We start from the raw sequence: 24,409 nt of genomic DNA, 5'->3' as shown, positions 1-24,409 counted from the left end.
AGAACAAAAGCACCTGCCAAAACCAATCTGTGGAAAGAAAAAACCAAAACTCTCCCAGCTTGTTGGCCCCTGAAACAAGTAAACAGTCAGGAAACCATGAAATGGAATAACAGGTATATATTCTGCATAACCCCAGCTTGAGGAGTTACGGGGCTCTGTTTGCATTAGCAAGTTTCTTCCATTTGACTCTGATTCCCCACTGCCACTCAGGCCCAAAACCGTTGGCCTCCCTTGCCAGGACTGGTGCAGTAGCCTCCGCCTGGTATCCAGCTTCCTCCTGGCCTCATCAGCTCAGTCTCAACATAGCACCTGCTGACCCCATGAAGTGGAGGCCAGGTGTCTTAGTCAGCATGGGCTGCCACAACAAAATACCACAGCCGTCGTGGCTTCAACAGACATTTATTTCTTAACAGTTCTGGAGGCTGTAAGTCCAAGTTCAAGGTGTCAGCATGGTTGGGTTCTGGTGAGAGCCTTCTCGCCATGTTCTCATATGGTGGGAGAGAGCAAGCGCTCTGGGCTTTTCCTTTTCTCACAAGGGCACTAATCCCATCATGGGGGCCCCTCCCTCGTGACCTCATCTAAGCTAAATCCCCCAAGCTCCACCTCCAAATACTATCACATGGTGGGGTAAGGCTTCACCCTGTGAATTTTGGAGGGGCACAAACATCAGTCTGTGGTACCGGGACATGTCACTCCTCTGCTCAGCTATCTCCAGTGGTGGCTTCAGAAAGGTCAACATCCTCACACCAGCCACCAGGTCCTAGAGCTCTATCGGGAGGGCACAGCTTGCCAGTACTCAGGACATCTGTGCGGGCATTTCTTAGTGGTCGCAGGGACTGGTGGGGGGTGGGGTGGGGGAGGAAGACAAGCATGAAGCCTGGGGCAGATAGCACTGCACAGCCAAAGATCATCCCAAAGCTATACCCTGCTCTGATGTCTGTCAGGCTCTCCCATAGGCCAAAAACCTTTAATAACTTCCTGAGCTTAGAACCTCACTTGTATAAAAGCACAAAAGCACTTTTTGCATAATTTTATACAACTAATCTTCTCAGAATGTAACTACTGTATAAATTGGGTTAAGGTCACACTGCTTTGGTTTGGAGCATTACCAAGAATAGTCCACCATCTTGGAAATCCAGTCACCGTAAGTATCCCGGTGTTTTGATCAGTCTGCATTAGCAGGCACCGCATTCACTCAGAAGTAGAGTGTCACCATGTGAGAGTATTTACGTGTTAAATCACATATATGTGAGTAAAAATTACTTTTCTATTATCCCAGTGTGAGATTACTAGCTGGGTAATACATGCACTTCTTTTTGAAATTGTGTGTGTAGGTTACTGTCTTATACATTTCATTCCAGGACAGTAGCGGGGGCATTTTTATAATAAACAGTATACGAAGACAGCACTGTGTCTTTGCGTGACTGGGGCTCTGAGCTCATCTCCTACTACTCTTCCTCTCCTTTACTCCCGACTCCCCTCCAGTCACCCCAGGGTGCTTCCTCCACCAGACCAAGGACTCTCCCACCTCACCCCTGCTGTGTTCTGCCTAAAGACTCCCCTGCCACCTTGAGTTCTTGCTCAAATGACGCCTTCTCAGTGGGGCCATCCATGCTTAAAACTGCAGCTCCCCACCCCAACACCTGGTGCTCCCTAATTCCACTTCCCCGCTTTACTTTTCTTCAATAAAATCTGCTCTTATCACCACTACATAATTTATTTCCTTGTCTGTTTTCCACTAGAATGAAAGCTCTAGGAGGGCAGGATTTTGTCTGTTTCGTTCACTTGCCATATCCTCAGGGCCTAGAACAGCATGGGGTTACCTTTATAGGGGATTTACAGATTAATGGCTTAGAAATACCAATTCTGAAATCTTTAGTTACAATTGCAAGATTAAAACTAAATTAAAAATTCAGGGTCTCTATACATTACCACTTTTTTTTTTTTTAAGATTTTATCTATTTATTTGAGAGAGAGAATGAGAGAGAAAGAGAGAGCATGAGAAGGGGGAGGGTCAGAGGGAGAAGCAGACCCCCCGCTGAGCAGGGAGCCCGATGCGGGACTCGATCCCGGGACTCCAGGATCATGACCTGAGCCGAAGGCAGTCGCTTAACCAACTGAGCCACCCAGGCGCCCAATACATTACCACTTTTAATCTTTGCGTAGAAATACATACATATATACTGTAATAGACACAGTACACAGATGTATAGAAATATATATTATATATTTTACACAGCTACTCATATCCAGGACTGAATTTAACTAAAAAAAGCCAGTCTATTCTCAGAAAAACAATGAGACTTAGAACATATTAAGTATTACTTGAAATTACTAGACCTTACTGAGATTTCTCAAATTCTCCCTCTAAGTGTCTTTTAACACCTCCCTGCTCTGCCTCCCTAATCTGTTGCTGGATTCTACTGATCATATTTCTGTCCCACCTCTTTCCTTCCCCCTGCCCCCTTTTCAGGTCTGCCCTACAACCCTGGCCTCCCTGTCGCCAGCCCACACTCCCACACTCCGCTGCAGGATTAAAGGTTTAAACCTGTTGAGTCACTCATCTGCTCAGTCACATTAATGGTCCCAGCTTCCTGTTCACTCAAATACAAAAGCCTTGATGCTACCATAGGGCTCAACATCCCCTCCAGCTTCTCTCCCACCACCTCTATCCTTAAGCTCCTCCTTAACAGGACCTGTCCCCACACCCTAGACCTGCTGCCTCCTTCGCTCCGTTGCAGGCCTTGCAGTCCCTACCACCTCCCTTACAAACCCTGGCTCCGTGCTGAAGTTGTGGTACTTGTCATTTCTCCCTATCAGGCTGCGGGCTCCTTGAGGGCAAGCATGGGCTTTTTCTTCTCTGTGCCCTATAAGATATCCTTCACAGACTAGATTCTCTAAACACACGTTAATTAAGTAAAAGAACAATTCTTTAAGTTCTAAAGTATGGGAGAGAAGAGGGGTGCCTGGGTGGCTCAGTTAAGCGGCTGCCTTCGGCTCAGGTCATGATCCTGGGGTCCTGGGATCGAGCCCGACATCGGGCTCCCTGCTGCTCCCCCTGCTTGTGCTCTCTGTCAAATAAATAAATTAAAGCTTTAAAAAAATAAAAAATAAAGTATAGGCAAGAGGAGACGGATTTTTATGTTTGACTAAGTAACAAACGAGGTGAGACACGGTTTTGCCAGATACAGCCAAGGCTACTTGTAGAAATTAAGACTTCGACAAGATCAGTTTAAAACAATACATGCAGGGAAAAACAAAGCAGAAGAATGAAGTAGCTTGGGACAAAAATGCCCTGCCTGGGAATGCTGAGACTGAGGGCCCAGCCCTAACATCCAACGGTAAAAATGTTTATCTCAATCCTTGTGTTGAGGATTTGTTGATTTCACCTTTGGACAAAATCAGAAATTGTGAAAATTTAAAGAACTGTGCTTTTGTTTTAAAAACGTTAAAAGGCCGGTTGCCTGGGTGCCTTAGTCGGTTAAGCAGTTAAGGTTTAGGCTCAGGTCATGATCCTGGGGTCCTGGGATCAAGCCCCATGTTGGGCTCCCTGCTCAGCAGGGAGTCTGCTTCTCCTTCTTCCTCTGACCCTCCCCCCTGCTTGTGCTCTCGCGCATGCTCTCTCTCTCAAATGAATATATTTTTAAAAATTTTTTTAAATAAAAAATGTTAAAAGGCTTAAATATGAAGGAGAGACAGTACGGATAACATTCTGGGAGCTTGTAATGCAATGCCAAATGCCAGCTCTATAGTCTTCTTGTGACCACTTACTCCTGAGAGAGCTAGCTGGTCCTGTCAGCTGCCTACAGTTCTTGCTGATCCAAGCAGGACCCAGACAGGTGAGGCAGGTGTGTGGTACCCCAGCTGCCATTATCTCTGGGTGGTAACTAGGTTTGCTGTCGAACTGATAAAATGATGTGTGACCTTCTGACATATGCCAATATTTTTCCATCTAAAACAGTGTTTTGGAACATTTTATTATCGAAGGAAAAACACTTGCTGTGCTCATGAAAATAATGAGTCACAGATCAGTGACGAAAGAGAGCATGCTGGTCACACCCTATCTAAAGCCAAATGAGAATTATTACTGGACAGAATAATAGAAATGACTCTGAAAGCCCCAAATCTTTGGATTTGCATGGCTTTATCCACGAAGATTACTTTGGAAATGAAATACAATTTCCTAGCTGTAGGACTCCACTCTGCTAACTATCACCAGGAAGACATGATCATAAAAAAGGAGGCATAGCAGATTAAATGAGAAAACAAGCTCAGTCTTTCACTTCCTTCAACGTAAAGACCCAATAAAGTGGCTAACTTGGATGAATATCAAATCTTATAGCCCTCAAGTATTTCAGCCTCTATAAAAACAAATGAGTAATTTGAGGTTACAGAAGATAGTTCTTATAATTATGATTACAAGACTCTAATCATTAGATAGAACTTTAAAAAATTTAATGGAGTATGTCTTTGTGAAAGACCTACCAGCCAGAACTATTAATAGAAAAGCCTAGAGCCACTTAAACCTGAAATCTGGAAAGAAAAAAAAAAGATAAAGCTTGCCTCTTCAGCTATGCATTTGGTGAATGATCCCTTCAAGCTGTAAATGTACCTTCTGAGTATAACTCTCTCTCCTCTCCTTGACTCCACTATCCTTTATTTTATTAAAGATGTGTAACTGTTTTTCTCTTTTTCTGGAATATGCTTCCTTGGAAGCAGCTGAACAAATGTCCATGTTACCCAAGGACCAAACCCAAATTACCTTCTTTTAAAGTCCATTTGATCGAGCCTGTCCTCTTGCTAACAGCATGCAAACTTCCATCCAGAGTTGACACAAACAACAAGGTTTCAGGAAGTGTCACTGTGCTGGGACTTCCAAAAATCTGCAATGAGATGTAGAAGAATCTTCATGTTCAATAGGATTCTTCATTTTGGGCATGTACAACCACACACAGACACCCCTCCCCCCCAGGACATCCCAAAAGTTATCCTTCTAAAATCCACTACCTCACAGACAAAGACATTGAGGTTACAGAGCCTACGTCCAAGGGCCCATGTCTAGACAACAGCCGAGTCAGGACTAGACCCCAGGTTGCTTTATACTATCTAAACAGCAATCCTTCCTGCAGACAGATAGGTTTATAACCTGATATGACAAAGACGGGGATTCTGAAATAATCCATGGGTAGCCTCCACTGAAACAGGAAGAAGGTATGCTCAGCTTTCTAATGGACTTCCTTCTCTCGGTTATACTTCACTTTCTAAAACCTGGTCATCTTGCAAGGCTCCATGGTAAAGAAGAATGCCAACACACCCACATATACCCACGTGCACTTACAGAATTTTAAAAAGGCAAAGAATTAGGGGAAAGCATTTAAAGCAAAATAGGAAAAAACAGCTCTCATTATATAAAAAATTTATATAACAATAAAAACACCAAGATTTCAAAAAAGACAGGTTATAAAATATATGAAAAACATAACCCAAATTGTTCTTCATTATAATCAAAATATAATTTAAATAAAAATGTATCTTTTATGCTTAATGAGTTAAAACACGCACTCTCTTTACAGAAAATAGCCAAAGGTGGTGAAATTTACTTTCTCATCCATTGTTGGTGGCAATGAAAATTGTAAGTTGGTGCACTCTTTCTGGAAAGCATAAAAGTGCTCAGACTTTTGATCCTATAATTCCACTTCTATATCCTATAGAAACAGTTCCAGATATGGAAAAAGTCGTGTGCACAATGATGCTCACTCTATCCCATTTACAAACACAAAAACTGGAAAGATCTGAATTTCCAATAATATCTTAAAGACTGAAATAAATTATGACACATACATTCAGTGGAATATTATGTAATCATTAAAATAGCACTTCGGAAAATTTACAGCAAGGTAGAAAAATGCTTCTACCGGTCTTCACGTGAAAAATATCGAATCCAAAATTCAATGTACACTGTGCTGATGATTCTACTGGGCAGATTTTTTTGGTCTGCTTATCCTCCAGCTTTGCTAAGAACTGTACCCTCACCCACGTGGTTTCCATGGAAGCAGCTGTGTGCACACATGCATGTTCGCACGTGCAAGGCACACAGATGCAGGTGACAGCTGGTAAGGTTTCCCGAGACGACATCCCTTTGAGTCTGGGCCCATTCAGCAATGCCACCTTGTAGTAAGGTTCTCTCGGGCCCATTCAGCAATGCCACCTTGTAGTAAGGTTCTCTCGGGCCCATTCAGCAATGCCACCTTGTAGTAAGGTTCTCTCCTTGTCACCGTACAGTCCCACAAATTATCTGGTTCCTGTGGGTCTTAAATTAAAAACGGGCCAACACAACTTGCTTATACTGTGAGAGTTTGGATTTGGGCACAAAATTTTAAAGTACAGGAGTATGGCTGGCTTTTAGCACTAAACAACAAGACTGGGGGTATACTTGTGCATGGCAGCCTGACCCAAAAATAGCTGCCCACTCTTGGTAAGAACCAGGATGGCACCTCGTTAATCCCTTAAGAAGGAAAGCCCAATGGCTCCCTCCAAAGCAGACCGAGATGGCAGGACAAACACCTCGTCCCTGCATTCCTTCTCCGCTGTGGAGACCCACTGGCAAAGGGGACGAAGCAGCTGCTAGAACCTCACTCTCTCCTCCCTTGCCTGCTCCTGGCCTAGAGCCGAGGAGGTTCCACCCTTTTCTTTGCCCAGAGCCAGGGCCCGCTCACCCGGAATGGGAGAACCAAGAGCAAGCTTCCTCACTGCCTGCTGAGTCTATTCTCAGTGTAAAGTCTCAAGTCTGAGGAAGAAGAGTCTGCTTTTTACCTGGCTGGGAAAACAGAAGCCTCAAGGGTGGTGCCTGCCCTAGCAGGGAATCCAGAGGTCCTGCATACCCAGGTTTGGGGGATGAAATTCTTTTAGCCTACAGGGTATAGACGGTGACAAGCTTCATCTGAACGTGCTCACACCTGAACCAGAGAAACGCTCACTGCGTAGAGCACATGGGCCTGCAGAACAGTGGCCCGAGGACAAGACCACTGAGGGCTGTAGCTCAGTGAGCCTGAGGGCTATCTCCCACTGAGAAGGTCGAATGGCTCTGCAGCTGATGGGGGACAGTGGGATCACGTCAGGTGGGGGCTGTCTAAAGACTGAATAAATAAAAAGGGAAGAGTATGCACACCTGGGGACCAAGAGGTGGAAAGGCCTGCTGAGCCCCCCTCCACCTGTCAAACGGCTCCCCGAGGAACAGGCATTTTGTACAACAGGTCTTGGGATGACACAAGAATTGCTTTGAACTCTCTGGGTCACTGAACTGGTAAGCAATTAAACTCGGGAGATTTCCGTGAATGTTTGCTGGATGGGGGAGAGACAAAGACTGAAACGGAGAAAGAAGCCTGAGAAGAAACACAGCTGACAGAGGGAGAGTGTGCGCCCTGGCTTCTACTCTTCCTCAGGCCAACTTCCTGTCCTTGGGCTCAGAAAGCCTTCCAAGAAATTCCCCCTTTGCTTACATTTCTTGGAACTAGATTTCTGTCCCTCGCAACCCAAAACTGTCCCAAAACAAACACACACACCCCTATTAAAAAATAATAATAAATATATATTTATAGAAAAAAGATGAAGGAAATACTGCAAAATCATAGCAACAGGTTTTTTTTTCTCTGTATTTTCTAAATTTTCTAAAATATTGTGTAATCAGCGATGAATTTTTCATAAAATAGAATGGAGATGAACAAGTTAGCAGGTGGGAGGGAAGCTCAAATTTAAAGGAGCTTCAGCAAGCCCTTAAGTTCCAGATGAAGTGCTTTCCATATTAGGATTCTCAGACAATTCAACCACCTTTGATCATTAATATCCACCACACAGAAGCAAAAGTTTAGAAACAAAGAGGTCCCTTGGTAAGACAGTGTGTATCCAGAAATAGATGAGTTTTGTCATTGTTAGTAAAGCCTAGAGTACAATTTAAATGAACTGAATGCTCCCAAATACATCTTATCACAGTATTAACATTAAAATGGGTCAATATTTACTGAAACATATCAGTGCTGCTTCATTACTAGTGTGGAAACAAAAGCCACCTGCCTTGTCTGAGCATCTTGGAAACCACAGGAAGAACAATTGTCTATGGTTGGTTGGTGAATCGAAATAAAACACTAATCACATAACTAACATAATCTTCTGAAAATCTCAAAAATACCAGGTTTGGCTAGAAGTTGAATTTAGCAACTGAGAGCACCAATGGTCAATCACAGTGTCCACACTGACATCACAAACCCTGTCACAACAGGCTTCTCGCTTCTTTGGAGGCTGCTGACGGCTCCCAATTAGAATGTCCGGGGAACCACTCTGAACAGTGTTACGCTCTCACATGGCAAATTAACATGACAACACTTCTGGCTTTTCTCCGCCAGCATTTTTGAAAGCGTGAAAATGCCTGCCTTCAGATACAGTTGCTATTACTAAGGTGAATTAAATAAGCTTCTATAAGCCTTTTGGGATACTGAGCATGGCTGAGAACCATTTGTACCTGAACATCTAAAACTGCTGCTTCACAATAACGACCTTGCACGTTACCTCACCCAGCCATTTTAGTGGCCGGGGCTCCCTTCTCTCTACGATGGATGAAACGGCCGGAGGCCCTACTGTCACACACGCTCATTTCTGGAGAGCCTGAAAATGGAAACGAAATGCTGATTCTGTAGATCTGCTTCAGGTTGACTACCTGGCATCTGACTCATTTTTCCAACGAGTGGGATATGTACTCCTGGCTTTGATGGAGACTTTTTTTTTAATTTAAATTTTTTAAAGATTTTTATTTATTTGAGAGAGAGAGCATGAGCCCAGTGAGGGACAGAGAGAGAAGCAAAATCTCTGCAGAGCAGAGAGCCTGATGCGGGACTCTATCCCAGGACCCTGGGATCATGACTCGGGCCAGAAGGCAGACACTTAACTGACTGAGCCACCCAGGCACCCTGATGGCAACTTCTAAGAAGTTATCACAATGACCCTGTGGAGGGGGAGAATGCTAGTGGTCGGTAACCTAGTCTAACCTAACACTAAGCATCCATCGGCCAGCTGGTCCTCATGGAAGCCTGACCACGCATGCTCTCCCCCAGGAGGTAACAATGCTGCAAACACCCAGCTGGAGAACTATGCATGAAGCCTGGCAATTCAGGGCAGATGATGCTGGGCAAAGGGCTGCTAGTACCACCAACTTATTTCATGTAGGTTCATTCAGTGGTGGTAGAACAGCCTTCACTGCAGCCCTGCTTGGCCAGGACTCCAACAAGAGCCTTCCTCCCATGAAAACAAAGGCAGGACTGTCACTGCATCCTCATGTTCAAGGTTCTGATGGTAAAGCAAAGCCCAGCATCTACGCCATTTCATAAAACGCACCACTCACTTTGCCTTTACTACCAAGATGTGGAAGCAACTACCAGCAACTTATATAGAGATGATTAAAATTAGAATTTCATTCTAATATTCTAAACTCAGCTACTTGTTAGTTGTTCTTGCATTAATTAACTCAACCCCTTATATTTCAGGTAAGAAAAAAATCTTTCCTAAAATGAGTTCTGAAATAACTTTGTTTAGAAAATGTCTTCAGGGGCACCTGGGTGGCTCAGTCGGTTAAGCATCCGCCTTCGACTCAGGTCATGATCCCAGAGTCCGGGGACTGAGTCCCACGTCGGGCTCCCTGCTCAGCAGGGAGTCTACTTCTCCCTCTTCCTCTGCCCCTACTCCCCCGCCCCCGTCCGCTCATGCGCACTCTCTCAAATAAAATCTTTTTTTAAAAAAAAGCACAAAGCTTGCAAGCACAAGCAGTGGGGGAAGCAGCAGAGGGAGAGAGAGAAGCAAGCTCCTCACTGAGCAGGGAGCCTGATGTGGGGCTCGATCCCAGGACCCTGGGATCATGACCTGAGCCAAAGGCAGGCGCTTAACGACAGAGCCACCCAGGCACCCCTCAAATAAATAAAATCTTTAAAAAAAAAATGTCTTTAAAGAGAATCAGACACAAAAGATTGGGATGTGTTGAAGCAGCACAAAAACAAATGAAACCGCCTTTCCCAAAAACCCACCCATTCTTGAACTAGGACTTGGGAGTGGTCAGGCAAGGAGGCAGCTCACCAGTGCCTGGAAAGCAACCAGCAAAGCCCAGGGCTTGGTTTCAGGGGCCACGACTACCACTGAGGTGGTTGCTCATTTCTACTCACCCTCCGCCCCCCGAGGAAGAACAGCAAGGAAGCATACTGCAAGCTCGGAACATAGGAGAACCCACTGGTCCCCATCAGGGTTTCCAGAAATGCTGCATTTTCCAAAGAAATACAATGCTTAAGTTTCAGACACACATTTCAAGAAACAGTCCACACACACACACTGACTACCTAATAACAAGGGTCAGAATAAGTTAATAAAAATAGCACAGACTTTCCATCTTGCAGTCAGTGGGAAGAAGTGGTGCCATGCACACGTGCGTCTCATACTGCTTTCCAAAGTCATCCATACATGATAAGTGTTGTAGTGCTGGTTCTGTTTACAACACTGGTGAGGACCCACCCCCACAAAAGGGGTGTACACACACATCCAGAAGACCCACCACTGTGAACAAGAGAGCCACACACTTCTCAGGTGGGTGCAAATCCATCAAGTCAAACACAACCCAACATCTCCAAAAGCTAATCTACATGGCAACACTGTAGCACCAGCTTAGGTCAGCAGAAACAGTAAAAATCGTTACAGTCTGTTCTCTGAATCTTCTCTACTTCCTACTTGCACTCTACCAGACTACAGTCTTCATAATAATATTAGAACACAATAATCTGGCTAGTAACATGATTTTTTTTTTTCTTTTAGGAGTGCCACACCAATTTCCAGGATATGTTCAGAGGCTGTTTTTTTGTTTTGTTGGGGGATTTTTAAATTAATTTTTCCTCTGTGTTCCTTGGATTACTCTTCTACTGCGTAGTCCAAACTTTAGTTTCTTTAAGGCTACGAAAGGCATTCCTCCAAACTAAAAGTACAATACTTGTGTTACTCCAGCAAGGATACTGGCATGCTTCCAATAAAATATTATTACACAAGATAGCGTGTACCTAAATTCCTGGAATCTACAACCTGCCATCAACACCCAGTCGGCCTTACGCAGTGCAGTGGCTCGCCGTGCCAGGGCTCAAACCCACTGGGCGCTGGCAACAGAGGTAAAGTGACTTATGAGCTCATTTTGGTTGGTTAATATATACACATTACAGTTTTATGGGTAAGATGTAAAACAAGTCCCCAAGTGAGGAAAGGATTAGATAAGAAAGATTTCCATGATGTTCTGTCTTACTACTTAAGGATACATGTAATCTTGAGAACAGTTAAAGCTGCATGTCACCAAATGCAAAATAAGGGATTTCGAATGGATTAGAATGTGCTAAGGAATCAGAGCTTATAATTATTAATCTTAGCAATAATGCTCAGAGGTGAGAAGGGCATTCTCTGTGGGGGATGTACAATGCCAAAGGAGGGAAGAAAGAGTACGTGTGTGGATGTGGTAGGGGAGGTGGTGTCTGATGGGTAAGAAGGCAGAGGGGAGGGGTAATGGCTAACAGACGGGATTATTCTGCTGGCCATAATTAGCTGAAAGCTACAGGATGGATGAGCTGATTTTGAGAGATCAGTAAGACACTTTCTGGCATGCCATAATGGGATATCAACCCTCTAGGGCTTCACGCGCACACACGCGCGTGCACACGTGTCAGCCTGTGCAGTAATAGGTCAATTCAGCACAAACTACCTTAAAATAGTATTCTGTAACACAGTTCCCTGGCAGGCACTGAACAATATTCAAGAAAAGGGCATCTGTATCTATAATTCTGTTTGCAGTAATACCATCTACTTCAGACTATAAACTTCAACAAAGCCTATTTGCAAGTCTGATTGCTTTATAAAAGTACCCAACAGAGTACTGTTATTCTAACACCTCTGATCCCATTATAGAAGACCATGCAGATGATGGCCAAAAAACTATCAATTCACCAAAGCAGAAGACTGACATCAGTGCCCAGTAAATGTCAGCACACACCCATTACATAAAGATCTCGCTGACCAAAAAAAAAAAGGCCACATGAATTTAAGCCTCTTATTAATCAGAAAGAGGGGGGCAAAACTAGCAGATCCTAAAGGCCTACCTGTGAAGGTATCATATGTAAAAGCCTGATTAGAGAGACAAAGATTTTTATTCTAATCATACTCTGCTCCCCAACCCCCATCTATTTATATGTCTGATCCAACAGTAAAGTACTCGTTCCCATCGTGGAGGCTTCTATATAGCCAAGTGTACAAAGTGACACAAAACTCATTGTATTTAGTCTCCTGTCTGCAGACTATCCCTGCTGACTTGGGATAAAGATTAAGAACAGAATTAAGACATTAGTGATATTAAGAGACTTTCTGGTTTAATTGTGTCTGTTTTAGTGATCTCAGTCTACTACAAGATCAACCCTAACTCTATTATATTTTGTTTAGCTGCAGGTAGGTCAGCAATAATCCATCAATTATCTAGTTCCTTCTAACCAGACTACAGGCTGTTATGTTTCCTGATATTAATCAATAAAGGTAACCATGACATTTGCTTTGGATGGAAGTCAAGTGTCTGGCTGGGATGCAGAAAAGGGCAAGGCCTAACTGAACAGCCCTGTGTGGTTTCCAAACCAAGCAACTAAGAGAGTTAAACCTGCATTTGTGGCAATTCTTGTGTGTGGTGTAATTAACCACCACCCAAGACAGTTACAATTCTTCAGTTTAGGCTACTCTTCTAATGGTTCTCATAAAAGGTTCCTCATAAGTCCTCTTATTCCTGAGCTCAAAGATAAGTTACTTTCACAACAGGTGAATATATTTCCCCCAAACTGGTTCCGGGGCCCCAGGCTAACTGCTTGGGCTCAAGCAGGTGGCAGTTCTGTTGGTCTTCACGGTCCCTCTGCCGCCAGCTTACATTGACACCATGGGAGGGGGAGATACATTTGGGCATGAAAGGTGCTACGGGAAACCCTGTAGCACACCATGGCCAAGGGAACAAGCTCTTATTGTTTCGGGCGCTATCAAATCCCCAAGGCCCCTGAAGCATTTTAGGGACATGAAAACTAAAACCCAAGGTTTCACAATCATTCAGTGGCTGAGGTTCAGAATGCAGGCATTGCCACTATTATTTTGTTGCCTTCATTAAAGGGAAATAGCAGCAGTTTGGATCCTGTAAAAACTGAGAGCCCTGTGAGGCTCACTTACCTTAATGGAGCAGCATGGTAAACAAACTAAACTAAGAAAGGTCTGACTTCAACCATCAATGCATTGGGGGACTACCAGCCTCACAGGAAGCCCAATTTCATCTACTTGAGTTTGCATACTCATCTGCAGTTAAACATATCATGAGGAAGCCCCCTACGAAAACTCCAAGGTGGGGGGGGGGGGAGGGACTCCATTTAGATACCAAATTTTTCAGTCCTGATAATTGCAACTAGTTTCAAACTGTCAATTTTACTCTTTACACTGGCTAGAGATTTCTTTTTGGGGGAGGGGAACAACTGGGGTCAAGTAGAAAGTGGGTAAATGCTCTAGTGAAATAAAAATGATCTACAAACAACTGTATTTATGACCTAATTGCCACCTAAGCTTGCCAGATGTTACCAAGCTTTATAATAGAAGTTAAACACTATGAAACGCGCCTCTAGTTGAGATAGATACCTGGCCAGTCTGTCCTCCCCTAGACAGAATCCCCACTGTTTCAAGTACATTTGAGGATTATCTACTTCCCTACTGGCCCAGTGCACCACACCCCGTTCTTCTGATTAGCCGGATAGTCATTGAAGCCCATATGGTTCCATACAACACAGATCAAACAGCGGGGACTGTTTCCGGCTTCTGCGATAGGCCATTTTAGAGATGAAAAAGAGAGAGGAAGTCAAGGCCCAGAGAGGTGAAGTGACTTGCTTGCCCAAGGCACCAGAGACAGTTAACCGTAGACACAGGACTGGAACCAAGGCATCCGCCTCTCCGTCTGGTCCTTTGCTCACTATACCACACTATAATTTCACTACTTTAAATCATGGTTCTCTGACAACCATAAGCTTAAATTACTTCAGGTCTGGAGCTCCCCTTTGAATTTTTGCTGGGGCAGATGAAGATCAGCAAGCATCCTGCTCTGATATGGGGGCAGGAGCTTTTGGATGAGACCAAAATGTAATTTGTGGATTCTACATAGACACCCAATATACCAAAAGGCACTGCAAATTATGTAGGGTGGGGTCTTTAAAAAATGTTCTGGATAAAAATTCCTGAGATCCCACTGTAGATCTAAAGTGGGTGGGAATAACACCAGAAAAAGTTAAAGGTCACAGCCTTGGCCACTATAAAAAAATTCCTGCAATACACATTTATCCAGGCCAGTTCCAATGGTTTAAAAAAAAAATGCTCTTTGATGATGATGATGATGATGATACAGTAGCCACTGCCAAATCCTTTGATGAAGCGAGTAATTGTTTTAATGCCAGTGCCAAGGAAACACCCATTACTGATGAGCACAGGACAACTCCTTCGAACAGCGAGACCATTTTAATGACCAAACATATGCTGACGAGCCTCACGTAGGAAGCCATGACTACTGCACTTAGCAGGAATAAGAGGCTCACAAAAAAGGGAAGGAAACGCAGATCTGAAATACTGACTTTTTCGTGTGGGGAAAAAAAAAAAATCTGATCTCACCAGATATCCATAATTTCAGCACAGGTTTCTATGTTCTAGGCTTCTCTGAGAGGCAAATGTACACAACCCCATGCAATTCTCACACATGTGGACAGAGCGAGGAACGCAAAAGAGACTGCTTAGAAGACTGTGTTGGCACAACCAAGTCTCAGAGCTGTGGTGTGAAAACTGAGGGCTCAGAAACCACAGCGAAGCAAGAGGACTGGCCCGGATGGAACAAGGCTGCTTTCTCCAGCTTACTGAGCAGTGGGCAGAGAACAGAAGCAGCAAAGCATTACCCACAGGGAGTTACCAAGCCTTTGGGGTCAAGGAAGAAGCCCTTCCAGACACCAAGAAGAACACAACTCGCTGCTGAGAAAGGAAAAATGACCATCCGGCCCAGGGATCGGAGGAGAGAGTCACTCTGCTGCCAACAGGCTCCATTTTCCCAGAGGCCTCTCTTCCTAAAGACACCATGCTGGTCAGGCTTCTGCCTTGTCTGGAGGTCATCCAATCTTACTGCCAATTTCTCCAGGTCAGAAAAGTGGCTTATGAGGGCATCCGCATTGTGGGGCAAGGTGGCAAAGCTCCCAAGTCTGTTTTTTCTTTTGAAAACTGAGGAACAGCAACATCTCTTTAAATGCTAAGAAAGCAAAATAAATGATAAGAATGTCAAAGACAAGAGTTATGTAAATACTAGGGAAGATCCTTTTATTAAAGAAATTGGTGGTAGCCAAAGATGCCATCAGAAAGTAAATACACTCAAAAACCTGATTATCTACTCTGTCTCAGAGTAGCTCAACTGCTCCCTATTTACCCTCATGGGCAGACAGCGAGTAGACAGGAGCCAGTGCTGACAATCTGAATAGTTAAGGAAATAAGTTTGGTTGGTGGTGGTTAAGCAGAAAGGAGAATATAAGTGCTGAAGAGATTTTCACCAAACGGTACATTTCAAGTTCAGGGACTGTATTTGAATTATCTGGAAACTCACTCATGTCGTAGCCCCCGTTCTCTGATGATGCTTGATAATTCAACTTGCACTTGTTATGCTTCAACGTAGTGCCTGGCAGTGTGGCTGCTAGAAGGGCAGACTCTGGAGCTAGACCATCCCCGGGCAGCTCTCCGTGCCTCGGTTTCCTTACCCGGAAATGGGGACAGTCATAATACCTACTTCAAAGAGCTGTTGGGAGGTTTAAATGAGTTAGTACATGTAAAGTTCTCAGAACCGTGCCTGGTTATACAGTGAGCACTGTGTGGGTGCCAGTTCTTATTACAACTAATCAAGAACTACGTAAGGCAATAGGATCTAATCATAACAGATCTATTCCTGCCCTGGTGGAGTTTATAGTCTAATAAGGGACCACAGTAAATAATCACACAAACAGAATGACAAATTGCAGTGAGTGCTGTGAAAGACACAGGGAACCATGAGAGCCTAGAAGCTGCTGTGGTCTCATGATGGGGGTGCACGGGAGCATAGTGCCAAAGTTTTCCTAAAGGAGTGACATTTGAATTAAGATCTATGGGGGGGGGACGGTAAGGAAGGGCAGAACAGCCTGGGGAGAGTAAGCAGCCTATGCAAAGGTCCTGAGACTAAAGACAATTTACTGTGTGTGAAGACCTCTGGGGGGAATGGGCCAAGGTGGGGCCGGGGAAGCAGACAGAAGCCCAAGTGCACATTCATGCAGTGAGCCACAAAATCAGAACCTTCTTCATGTGTTTGTTACCCTTGCAGCTCACAGAAAGAATAGGAAGGTGTACTATTCTGATTGGTGTGAAGCACATCTAGAGGGGAAAACAACCCTCCCCGACGGTGAAATATTTGAAATACCAAACACAGACAATCTGTGTTCACACCCCAGGTGAGTCTTCTCTGGTGTTTTAACTTATCCTAATCTTAGACTAACGTTTCTTCACTGGTTTATCGCTGAGTATGAGCAAAACACACCAAAACTTCACGGGCAGGTTTAGTAAATCACTGTTGTGGTGAAATATGGCTACAGAGCCAATCCCAGTACAAGGGCTCTTGCTTTCCAAGACCCTCACCTGAGGGACTTCTCTGTCCAGCCCCCCACACATGGGATCAGAAAGCTCCCTCTGAAGTTCTCAAACTTCTGGGGTGCTCCATCTCCCCAGTACCTGCTGTCAGTGCCAGGGCCATTTCTGTCCTGCAGGCAGAAATCTCGGGAGTACTAACCTTATAAAATGAAGTAAGTCACCAGATCACAGTCCCACATTACTCAAGAAGGTTGGCAAGGATATGAAGTATTTATCAATCTCATCCAGGCACTCCCTGTTTCACACTTCTTCCTGTTGGCTGACTCTTCCATGCACAATTTACTTGCTAGTTCACGCATTTCAACCCCACCCCCAGGCTGGACTCTCTTTTATCCTACAGATATACAGGAAGAGGGGTCCTGTCATACATAAGACACTGGAGTCCCAAGGCCTATAAAGCTCCTGCCTTCAAGGAGTTTACCATCTGGCAGAGAAGTAGTATAATACAAGGGAAACGATGGTAGGTCCACATCCATGCCTCCTGACGGCAGACTGGTGCCTGGAGCAATTCCCTAAGATTCTGAACCCATACTTCCCAGCTCAGGCCTTCTTCTTGACTCTCTGGCCTAGCCTGCATTCATGTAAACTCCAAAGCCCGTTAATCATGCCCTCAAAACTCCAAGTTAAAAAACCTCAAAGTTCCTCAGGTATCCCCATGAGCCTGGCACATGCTCAACATATGCTTCTGGATGAACGAAGCTGAAAGGAAAGGAGATGGGGCATGGGGGTATGAGTTGGGGTTTGGGCTCTGGGCAAGTCATTAAATCTCTCTGGGTATCAGTTTCCGATTCTACAAAGTAAGACGACTGGGTTGAATCTGCCTGTTAGCTCAGAAATGTGATGATCCATGATTTACCAGGCCTGCATCCCTCCTCAGGCTTTACTGCAGATTCTTCTAGATTCTTCTAGCCCCAACCAATTAAAACATGCCCAAAACCCACATAAGAATTTGAGAGAGTTTTAAAGTCTTGATGCCTTTAAGCAGAGTCATTCCCAATCCTGGTCTTTCAACATCCCACTGTCTCTGCTTATCTTGAAATATTTCAACGTTGGAAATTAGTAATAATCTGATTCACTTAAGGTTCAGGGTGGGGGAAAAGAAATACCATAGAAATCAACTAATGTTATGTGGGAGGAAATGGGTGACTCCCATGCGCACATTCTTGCTATAGATACTAAAACCAACCACCTCCTAAACTGAAAGGGTGATCTTGGTCTTCTCCAAACCACAAATCAGATAAGTGATTAAACACTTTACCCAGGCACCAAAAGCCCTAAAGATTTCCTAGTACTGAACTAACAGATCAAGAGGACTTGGGATTGGTTTTCGAAGCAACTGTGGTTTGGTTCCCAGTCAGCTGAGTGCCAGAACTTCAGATAAACTTGTTCTTAATCTCTATGCATAAAGGAAACCATTTTCTGCTTTGCAAAACCAGACCGCAGCAAGTGGAAAATGAACCCTAACACAACTATAGGATAAGGTCACTGGATTGTTCAGAGACAGGTGGTGCCTTTGAAGTCTGAGATTCCCTGAACCTGGCTTTACATCTTTGTTGCAGTATTTGAATTTAGCTGGAGAGCTTATAGATACTTCTACAATAGAAAAAAACTATTTAATTTTGTTTGTAAAAAATATATACACACCACATGTATATTTGGGGGCAGAGCCACCACAAAAACCAAAGAATTGTTGGCTCTGTTCCCTGAATTGTGGGGGTTTCTAAAAGTTCCTTGATAGAATTTTAAACTTTCTCTTGTCATTAAAAATTGGCAACAGTTACACTCAATATCTCATATTTGCTCAGTATTTTCAAACATACATGAGTTGTCAATACCAGTCCTTCAGGAGATTAGAAACAAACTAGGGTACAAACCCATATATTAACGCCAACGCTGTGTGATGTGATGTCACTCAGAGAAGGGGAAGGGCTCTTGTCTAGGGGAGGACAAGTGGTCAGGGAAGGCCCCACGCTTGTGCACACCTTACAGGACAGGTGAGCGACACTGGATGAAACCACGGCCCACTGTTGTGGCAACTCCCAGGCCCTCGTCTCCCTTGCTCTGCTCTAGGTTTTCTTTCTTTCCATAGAATTGTTATCACTTTTTCACAAATAGGTTTATGTATTTATCATGCTATTGTGGCTTGACTCTCGCTATCAAGTAGAGGTTTTTGTGAGGGCACATCTTGTTGTGTTCATTAATGTGCCCCAAGCACCTCAAACAGTGCTTAGCATATAATATATACCCAATAAAATGGGTGAATAAATGAATGAATGGATGGAATCCACCACATTCGGGAGCTAGGGAAGCTGGGAGGCCCAAAGCAGCCTTCCCATCTTCGACCACGCAGGTAAGAGTGGATGTAAAACTGTACGGGGGCGGGGGGGGGGCTTAGTCACTTTAACCTAAATGGTGTTCCTAATTTGGGAAGATATTTAGGAATAGGCTGGCCTAGATTTTCTAGTTTCATGCCTTATTTTATGGATGAGGAAACAGAAAGGAAATAACTCATTTGTCCAAAGTCTCCTAGCTGGCTAGCACCCAACCCCTCCCCTCCCAGCTCCCGCTCACTGAAAAAATACATGTGTATCGTAGGGGTCAAAATACACATGAAAACAGGAGAGTATGCCTATAAAACTATGTTTCAGAACAGCTACAATGACAAACTACACCTATCGGTCTACTTGAGGAGTACAGAACTGGGATTTGCTTTCAGCATGAAGTTTGGTCAGGAAACATGGCCCCTGTCCTGAAGTTCACCCAACTCTGTCAGGTCAGATGCCCGGCCCCATGCAGAAGCTGTCATCGAAGAGTGACCTCCCAATCCAGGGCGTTAGATTTGATCAAGCCCAGTCAACGTAAAACTTGGAAGCGAGTTCCCCTTGCTTCTAAACCACCCATTTGGATTCCTAGGGTAACAACCAAGGCTAGTCCAGTTGCTCGAGACAACGGGCTGGCCAGCTCCTGCATGCGTTCTACTTGTCAGGCCCTTCAACTGTGCACCTACTGCAAAATCCCCACGGGCTGATGAATAATCCGGATATCCAGCCCTCCCAGGAGAAGGGGAAGGCGTGTATCACAAACCGTACCCTCCCACGATTGGCTTCCAACCCACATTCTCACCCTGATAAGATAGTTCCTTTTTGTTTATATGCTTCATTCTTGTACTTTATCGAACCTACTCCTTTCACACATTTCTTCCACACCCACTCCCCTTAGCTGCTTCACTCTGGCTCCAGCAGGCTCTTTTAACTCAGAGATGGGGGTGCCTGGGTGGCTCAGTCCGTGAAGCGTCTGCCTTCAGCTCAGGTCGCAATCCTAGGGCCTTGGGATCGAGCCCCCGTGGGGATCCCTGCTCAATGGGGAGTCTGCTTCTCCCTCTGCCCCTTCCCCAACTTGAGCACACACACGCGTGCTCACTCACTCATTCTCTCTAAAAAATAAAGTCTTTAAAAGAAAAACAACTCAGAGAGGGTACTGTAAAGGAACCTGGAAGCCAGAATTATTGATTCCTTAGGCCTCTTAACATATGGAGAAGGCAAAAATACCAAGTAAGCATGAAGTAGAACTTTAATTCTAAACATTTTATAATTCAATGATTAAGTGTATTTAATACAAAGCCAGTTTTGGGGTGCCTGGGTGGCTCAGATGATTGAGCGTCTGCCTTCGGCTCAGGTCATGATCTCCAGGTCCTGGGATCCAGCCCCGGCATCAGGCTCCCAACTCAGCAGGGAGTCGGCTTCTCCCTCTCCCCCTGCTCGTGCTGTCTCTTTCTCATGAATAAATCAAATCTTAAAAAAAAAAAAATACAAAGCCAGTTTATAAACTAAAGCTGATTTCTTAAAAAGCAATTTTTAAAAAGATTTTATTTATTTGTCAGAGAGCTAGAGAGAGAGGGAGAGAGAAAGAGAGCACAAGCAGGGGGAGCAGCAGGCAGAGGGAGAAGCAGGCTCCCCGCCAAGCAAGGAGCCTGACGCGGGACTGGATCCCAGGACCCTGGGATCATGACCTGAGCTGAAGGCAGACGCTTGACCGACTGAGCCACCCAGGCGTCCCTAAAAAGCAATTTCAGTAGTCAGTACTTGCAGCCTGGAATTACTTGTTCATTAAAAGTTGGGCACTACAATATATTAGAAAAAGCACAATGCAACCTGGTCCCTTACTAGTTCTGCCACTAACTAGCAGAATGTATCAACCTCAATTTCTCTACAGAATGAGCCAAACCTGTCTCCAGTCTGGTCTAGCGCTCTATGATGTGACAGGGCACAGGGAGATGCATTTGCTCTGTCCACGATTAAGGTACAAGAATTACCAGACAGCACATTAGAATCATCTGGGGCTTGGGGGAAAAAAAAAATTTTTTTTTTTAAAGGGTGCTGGGCTCCATTCCTAGAGATTCCAATTTCAGTCACCTTGGGTGGTGCCTGAACAGAGGGTTTAAGAGCTCCCCAGGTGACTCTAGGTGACTAATTCAGCCAGGTCTGAGAGGCACTGCCTCGTGTAATGCATTCCTAGTTGCAGCTGTGGCCCTCCAGGCAGGTGTTTCTCTCACTCCTAGAGGCCCCTCAGGAGTGACAGGCTGTTTACTTGAAGAGAAGAGAGATGTGGTTCAGTTTGGTCAACAAACTCCTATGACCCAACTGTAGATCAATGACAATACCTAGGGATTCTGACAGCACCGTTTGTTCAGAAAACGTATGAAAAAATCTGGTTTCCCTGACAAACACTTCTGCAGCTTAGACAAACAATTATTCCCTCATCTGAAATGGGGGGTGGGGAAATAATCCACTGGAGAAAGCGCTGGTTTTGAATTATAATTATAAATTAGTCTACTAACGAGGGAAATCATGTTTAATACATAAGAGGACAACCCTAGACCAAGGTTTATTTTTTAACAATGAAACTGACTCGGAATAATCACAAACCATTTATCTTGCAGGGTTTGGCAATGGAAAGATTAATCTCATTACTGATGTGAGGAGCCCATCAAGAGGGTCCCACATACTACAGTTGATGCCCACCCAACCAAGTACCCTGGAAGCCCCTCTCATGCTGTAGAAACACTATTGATGAGATCCCATTAAAGGGTACAGCAACCTCTTCCTCCCCCCCACTCCCCCCTAAGAAATCCACAACCCACATGCCTGACGATAGAACAGCTCCTTGTTTTATTGGTCTTAAAGAGCTTCAAAAAGGAACATTCAATCATTACCTGCTGAGTGCTCACTGCAATGGGTATGGCCAATTCACCATGCTAAATGCCACAGAGGATGCAGATAAGCAAGACAGGGTCCCTTCCTTCTAGGGCAAACCAGCAAGAGAAGCAACAGCCCTCCCCCGCCCCCCACCAGGGCACCTTCTTGGTGGTCTCCTCTCTCCCTCATTACACTCTCCCGAGACCCACCGAAGCTAACCTTCGTCCTCCACTATGGTCCAAGGGCCAAGGCCACTCTCTCTCCTGTCACCACAGACCCACTTCCTGGTGCCGGAACCGCTTGGGAGGTAGGGGCCTCTGCAAAGGTCAACACCCCAGGCCCAGCCTGATGATTAGAGGGTTCTAGCTTTTCAGGATTCTGTACCAAAGACTGACTGCACCATGGAAGAGCAACTCTGGTTAAAGGCTTTTAAGACCTGAACTTTCAGTTTTGCTATTTCAGAAACATTTCTGGGCAAGATCTTACTGAAAAACATGCACCTGCTTGGTTATTATTAGACTTAAGCGAAGAAATGAGCTTCAACTATGACCTGGTTTTAAGGGCCTCTGAATATCCACTCTATCCACCATCACTGTACTTGGCTCCAGAGTTGAAAATGGTCTTTCTCGCTGATGGAGAGTCTCAGGTGAAGGCAATGTTTCCACCTCAAAGCTGCATCTTTCTACTACTGGAACAAAGGGTAAGAGGCCATGACTTTCATGGGAGGAACAAGAGCGGTTTCTGAGCATGCTCCTGAAGCTTCCAAGGAAGTCTACTTTCTTCTCTGCCCAGTCCTCTAGAGCCAATCTCTCGTTGCAACATGGTCGGTCACCTGCTCAGGGTGTGATGGAGTAAACGGACAGTTCTAACAAACCCACCAGACATAAGCACTGTAGGAGCTGCTCTTCGAAGGGAAGCAGGAGGGTTAGATTCAAAGTTCAGTTCCGCCACTGAAGCATGATCTTGGACAGGTCACCAGCCGTCTCTGGTCTCAGCCTCCTCATCTGTCTGCTCTGGGGAGCACAGCGGAGCAGCTATTATTCAACTTGGGAGGGGAGGACACGGTATATGCCCCAAATTTCACCCTCCAAGGTTCGAATGTGCTCCCACTGTTACTGATGGATGTGCACTGTCCTATTCCTTACTTGAGGTGGGGAAAATACGAGAGCCACTGGGCTAGATCAAGACTCCTTCTACCCTGACTCTAGTTATCTTGGGAGGCTATCCATTTTTTTGTATATGCTCCCACTGCTCACAATATTTCTGGAGTTTTTTGGAAATCCCCTTCAAAGAATATACTTTTGAATCCCCTAAGTGATAGAAAGTGTTCAGTTGGTTTTTAAAAACAACCAAAAATCAAATACAAGTGTCCTCAATAAATTACGGATTCAAGCTGAGTAACAGTTTTGATCAAAATTTCAGTGTGAACCATGCAGAAGTTATATTCAAGCAAATACCAGAAGGAATTGGGAAAGGTTTTAAATTGTGTAAGTATCATTGGCTTAAGAGTAAATATTTGCTTTTTTAGGGTTCCTGAATCATTAAATGGGTTAAAAAAAATTCCTAAATGAAATAATGAAAAGTAAAAAAAAAAAAATTTTTTTTTTCCAACTGATTTGTATGACATGAACTCTGACCCTTGAAGGGTGATTATTTGGAAAAACACAACATTCTTTTGGATGAGTAAGTTTAGGTATGTTTGTGGAAAAGACAAAACACCACCAAAGGCATTACTCCATTGTCAAGTGGTACCTGAATCTTCCCAGGAAAAACACCTGTCCGGACAAGCTCTATGTTTTAAGACTATGGTCTTCACAAGGGACAGTCAATGCACCAACTCTTGACTTATTAACAGCCTTGAGGCAAAAACTTAAATGGCCTCATGACAAACTACAGAAACAATCTTGTCTGCAGAAGGTCGGCTACCCTCAAAACCAAACTTGCAGAATTATCCCAAGGTATTTCAGGGTGTTCATGGGAGCCACATCTGCTAGAAAGCTGATCTGAAACCACTGCAGACCAAAGGACTCTGCAAACAAGTCACTTAACAAATCAGAATAAAACATTTCTCAGCAGCTTTTAGGTATAGAAGGGGTCATCAAGAGACTGCTGCGGTTATTTACATCTTCAAAATATAAACAAAACAAGATCTAAACATTCCATTTTCACTTGACCTAAAATCCACACTGCTAAAAGAAAACAGGTTACTTTAAAATGGTTGCTACAAAACCAATTTAAAGGTTAGTTTTGGGGCGCCTGGGTGGCTCAGTCGGTTAGGCGACTGCCTTCGGCTCAGGTCATGATCCCAGGGTCCTGGGATCGAGTCCCACATCGGGCTCCCTGCTCAGTGGGGAGCCTGCTTCTCCCTCTCCCACTCCCTCTGCTTGTGTTCCCTGTCTCGCTGTGTCTCTCTCTGTCAAATAAATAAATAAAATCTTTAAAAAAAA

At 44.4% G+C, this 24,409-nt stretch overlaps 1 protein-coding gene across 6 annotated transcripts in view; it reads right to left on the bottom strand.

The window, feature by feature from the left end:
• ERN1 (endoplasmic reticulum to nucleus signaling 1) overlaps window positions 1-24,409 on the bottom strand; it is an 83,027-nt gene that overhangs the window by 52,043 nt on the left and 6,575 nt on the right. For 5 of the 6 annotated variants that reach the window (XM_081804709.1, XM_081804708.1, XM_081804710.1 and 2 more), the window contains one exon: window positions 4,763-4,883. The exons of the other annotated variant lie outside the window; for it this stretch is intronic. In XM_081804709.1, coding sequence (XP_081660835.1) covers window positions 4,763-4,883 — 121 coding nt within the window. The remainder of the gene's footprint in view (window positions 1-4,762; window positions 4,884-24,409) is intronic. 6 annotated transcript variants of the gene reach the window in all.

The sequence above is a fragment of the Leptonychotes weddellii genome, chromosome 15, assembly GCF_054177405.1.
Source record: "Leptonychotes weddellii isolate Sample4059 chromosome 15, ASM5417740v2, whole genome shotgun sequence".
In the NCBI taxonomy this organism is placed as follows: domain Eukaryota; kingdom Metazoa; phylum Chordata; class Mammalia; order Carnivora; family Phocidae; genus Leptonychotes; species Leptonychotes weddellii.
The sequence above is the reverse complement of the archived record's forward strand: the minus strand, read 5'-3'. Positions and strand labels throughout refer to the sequence as shown.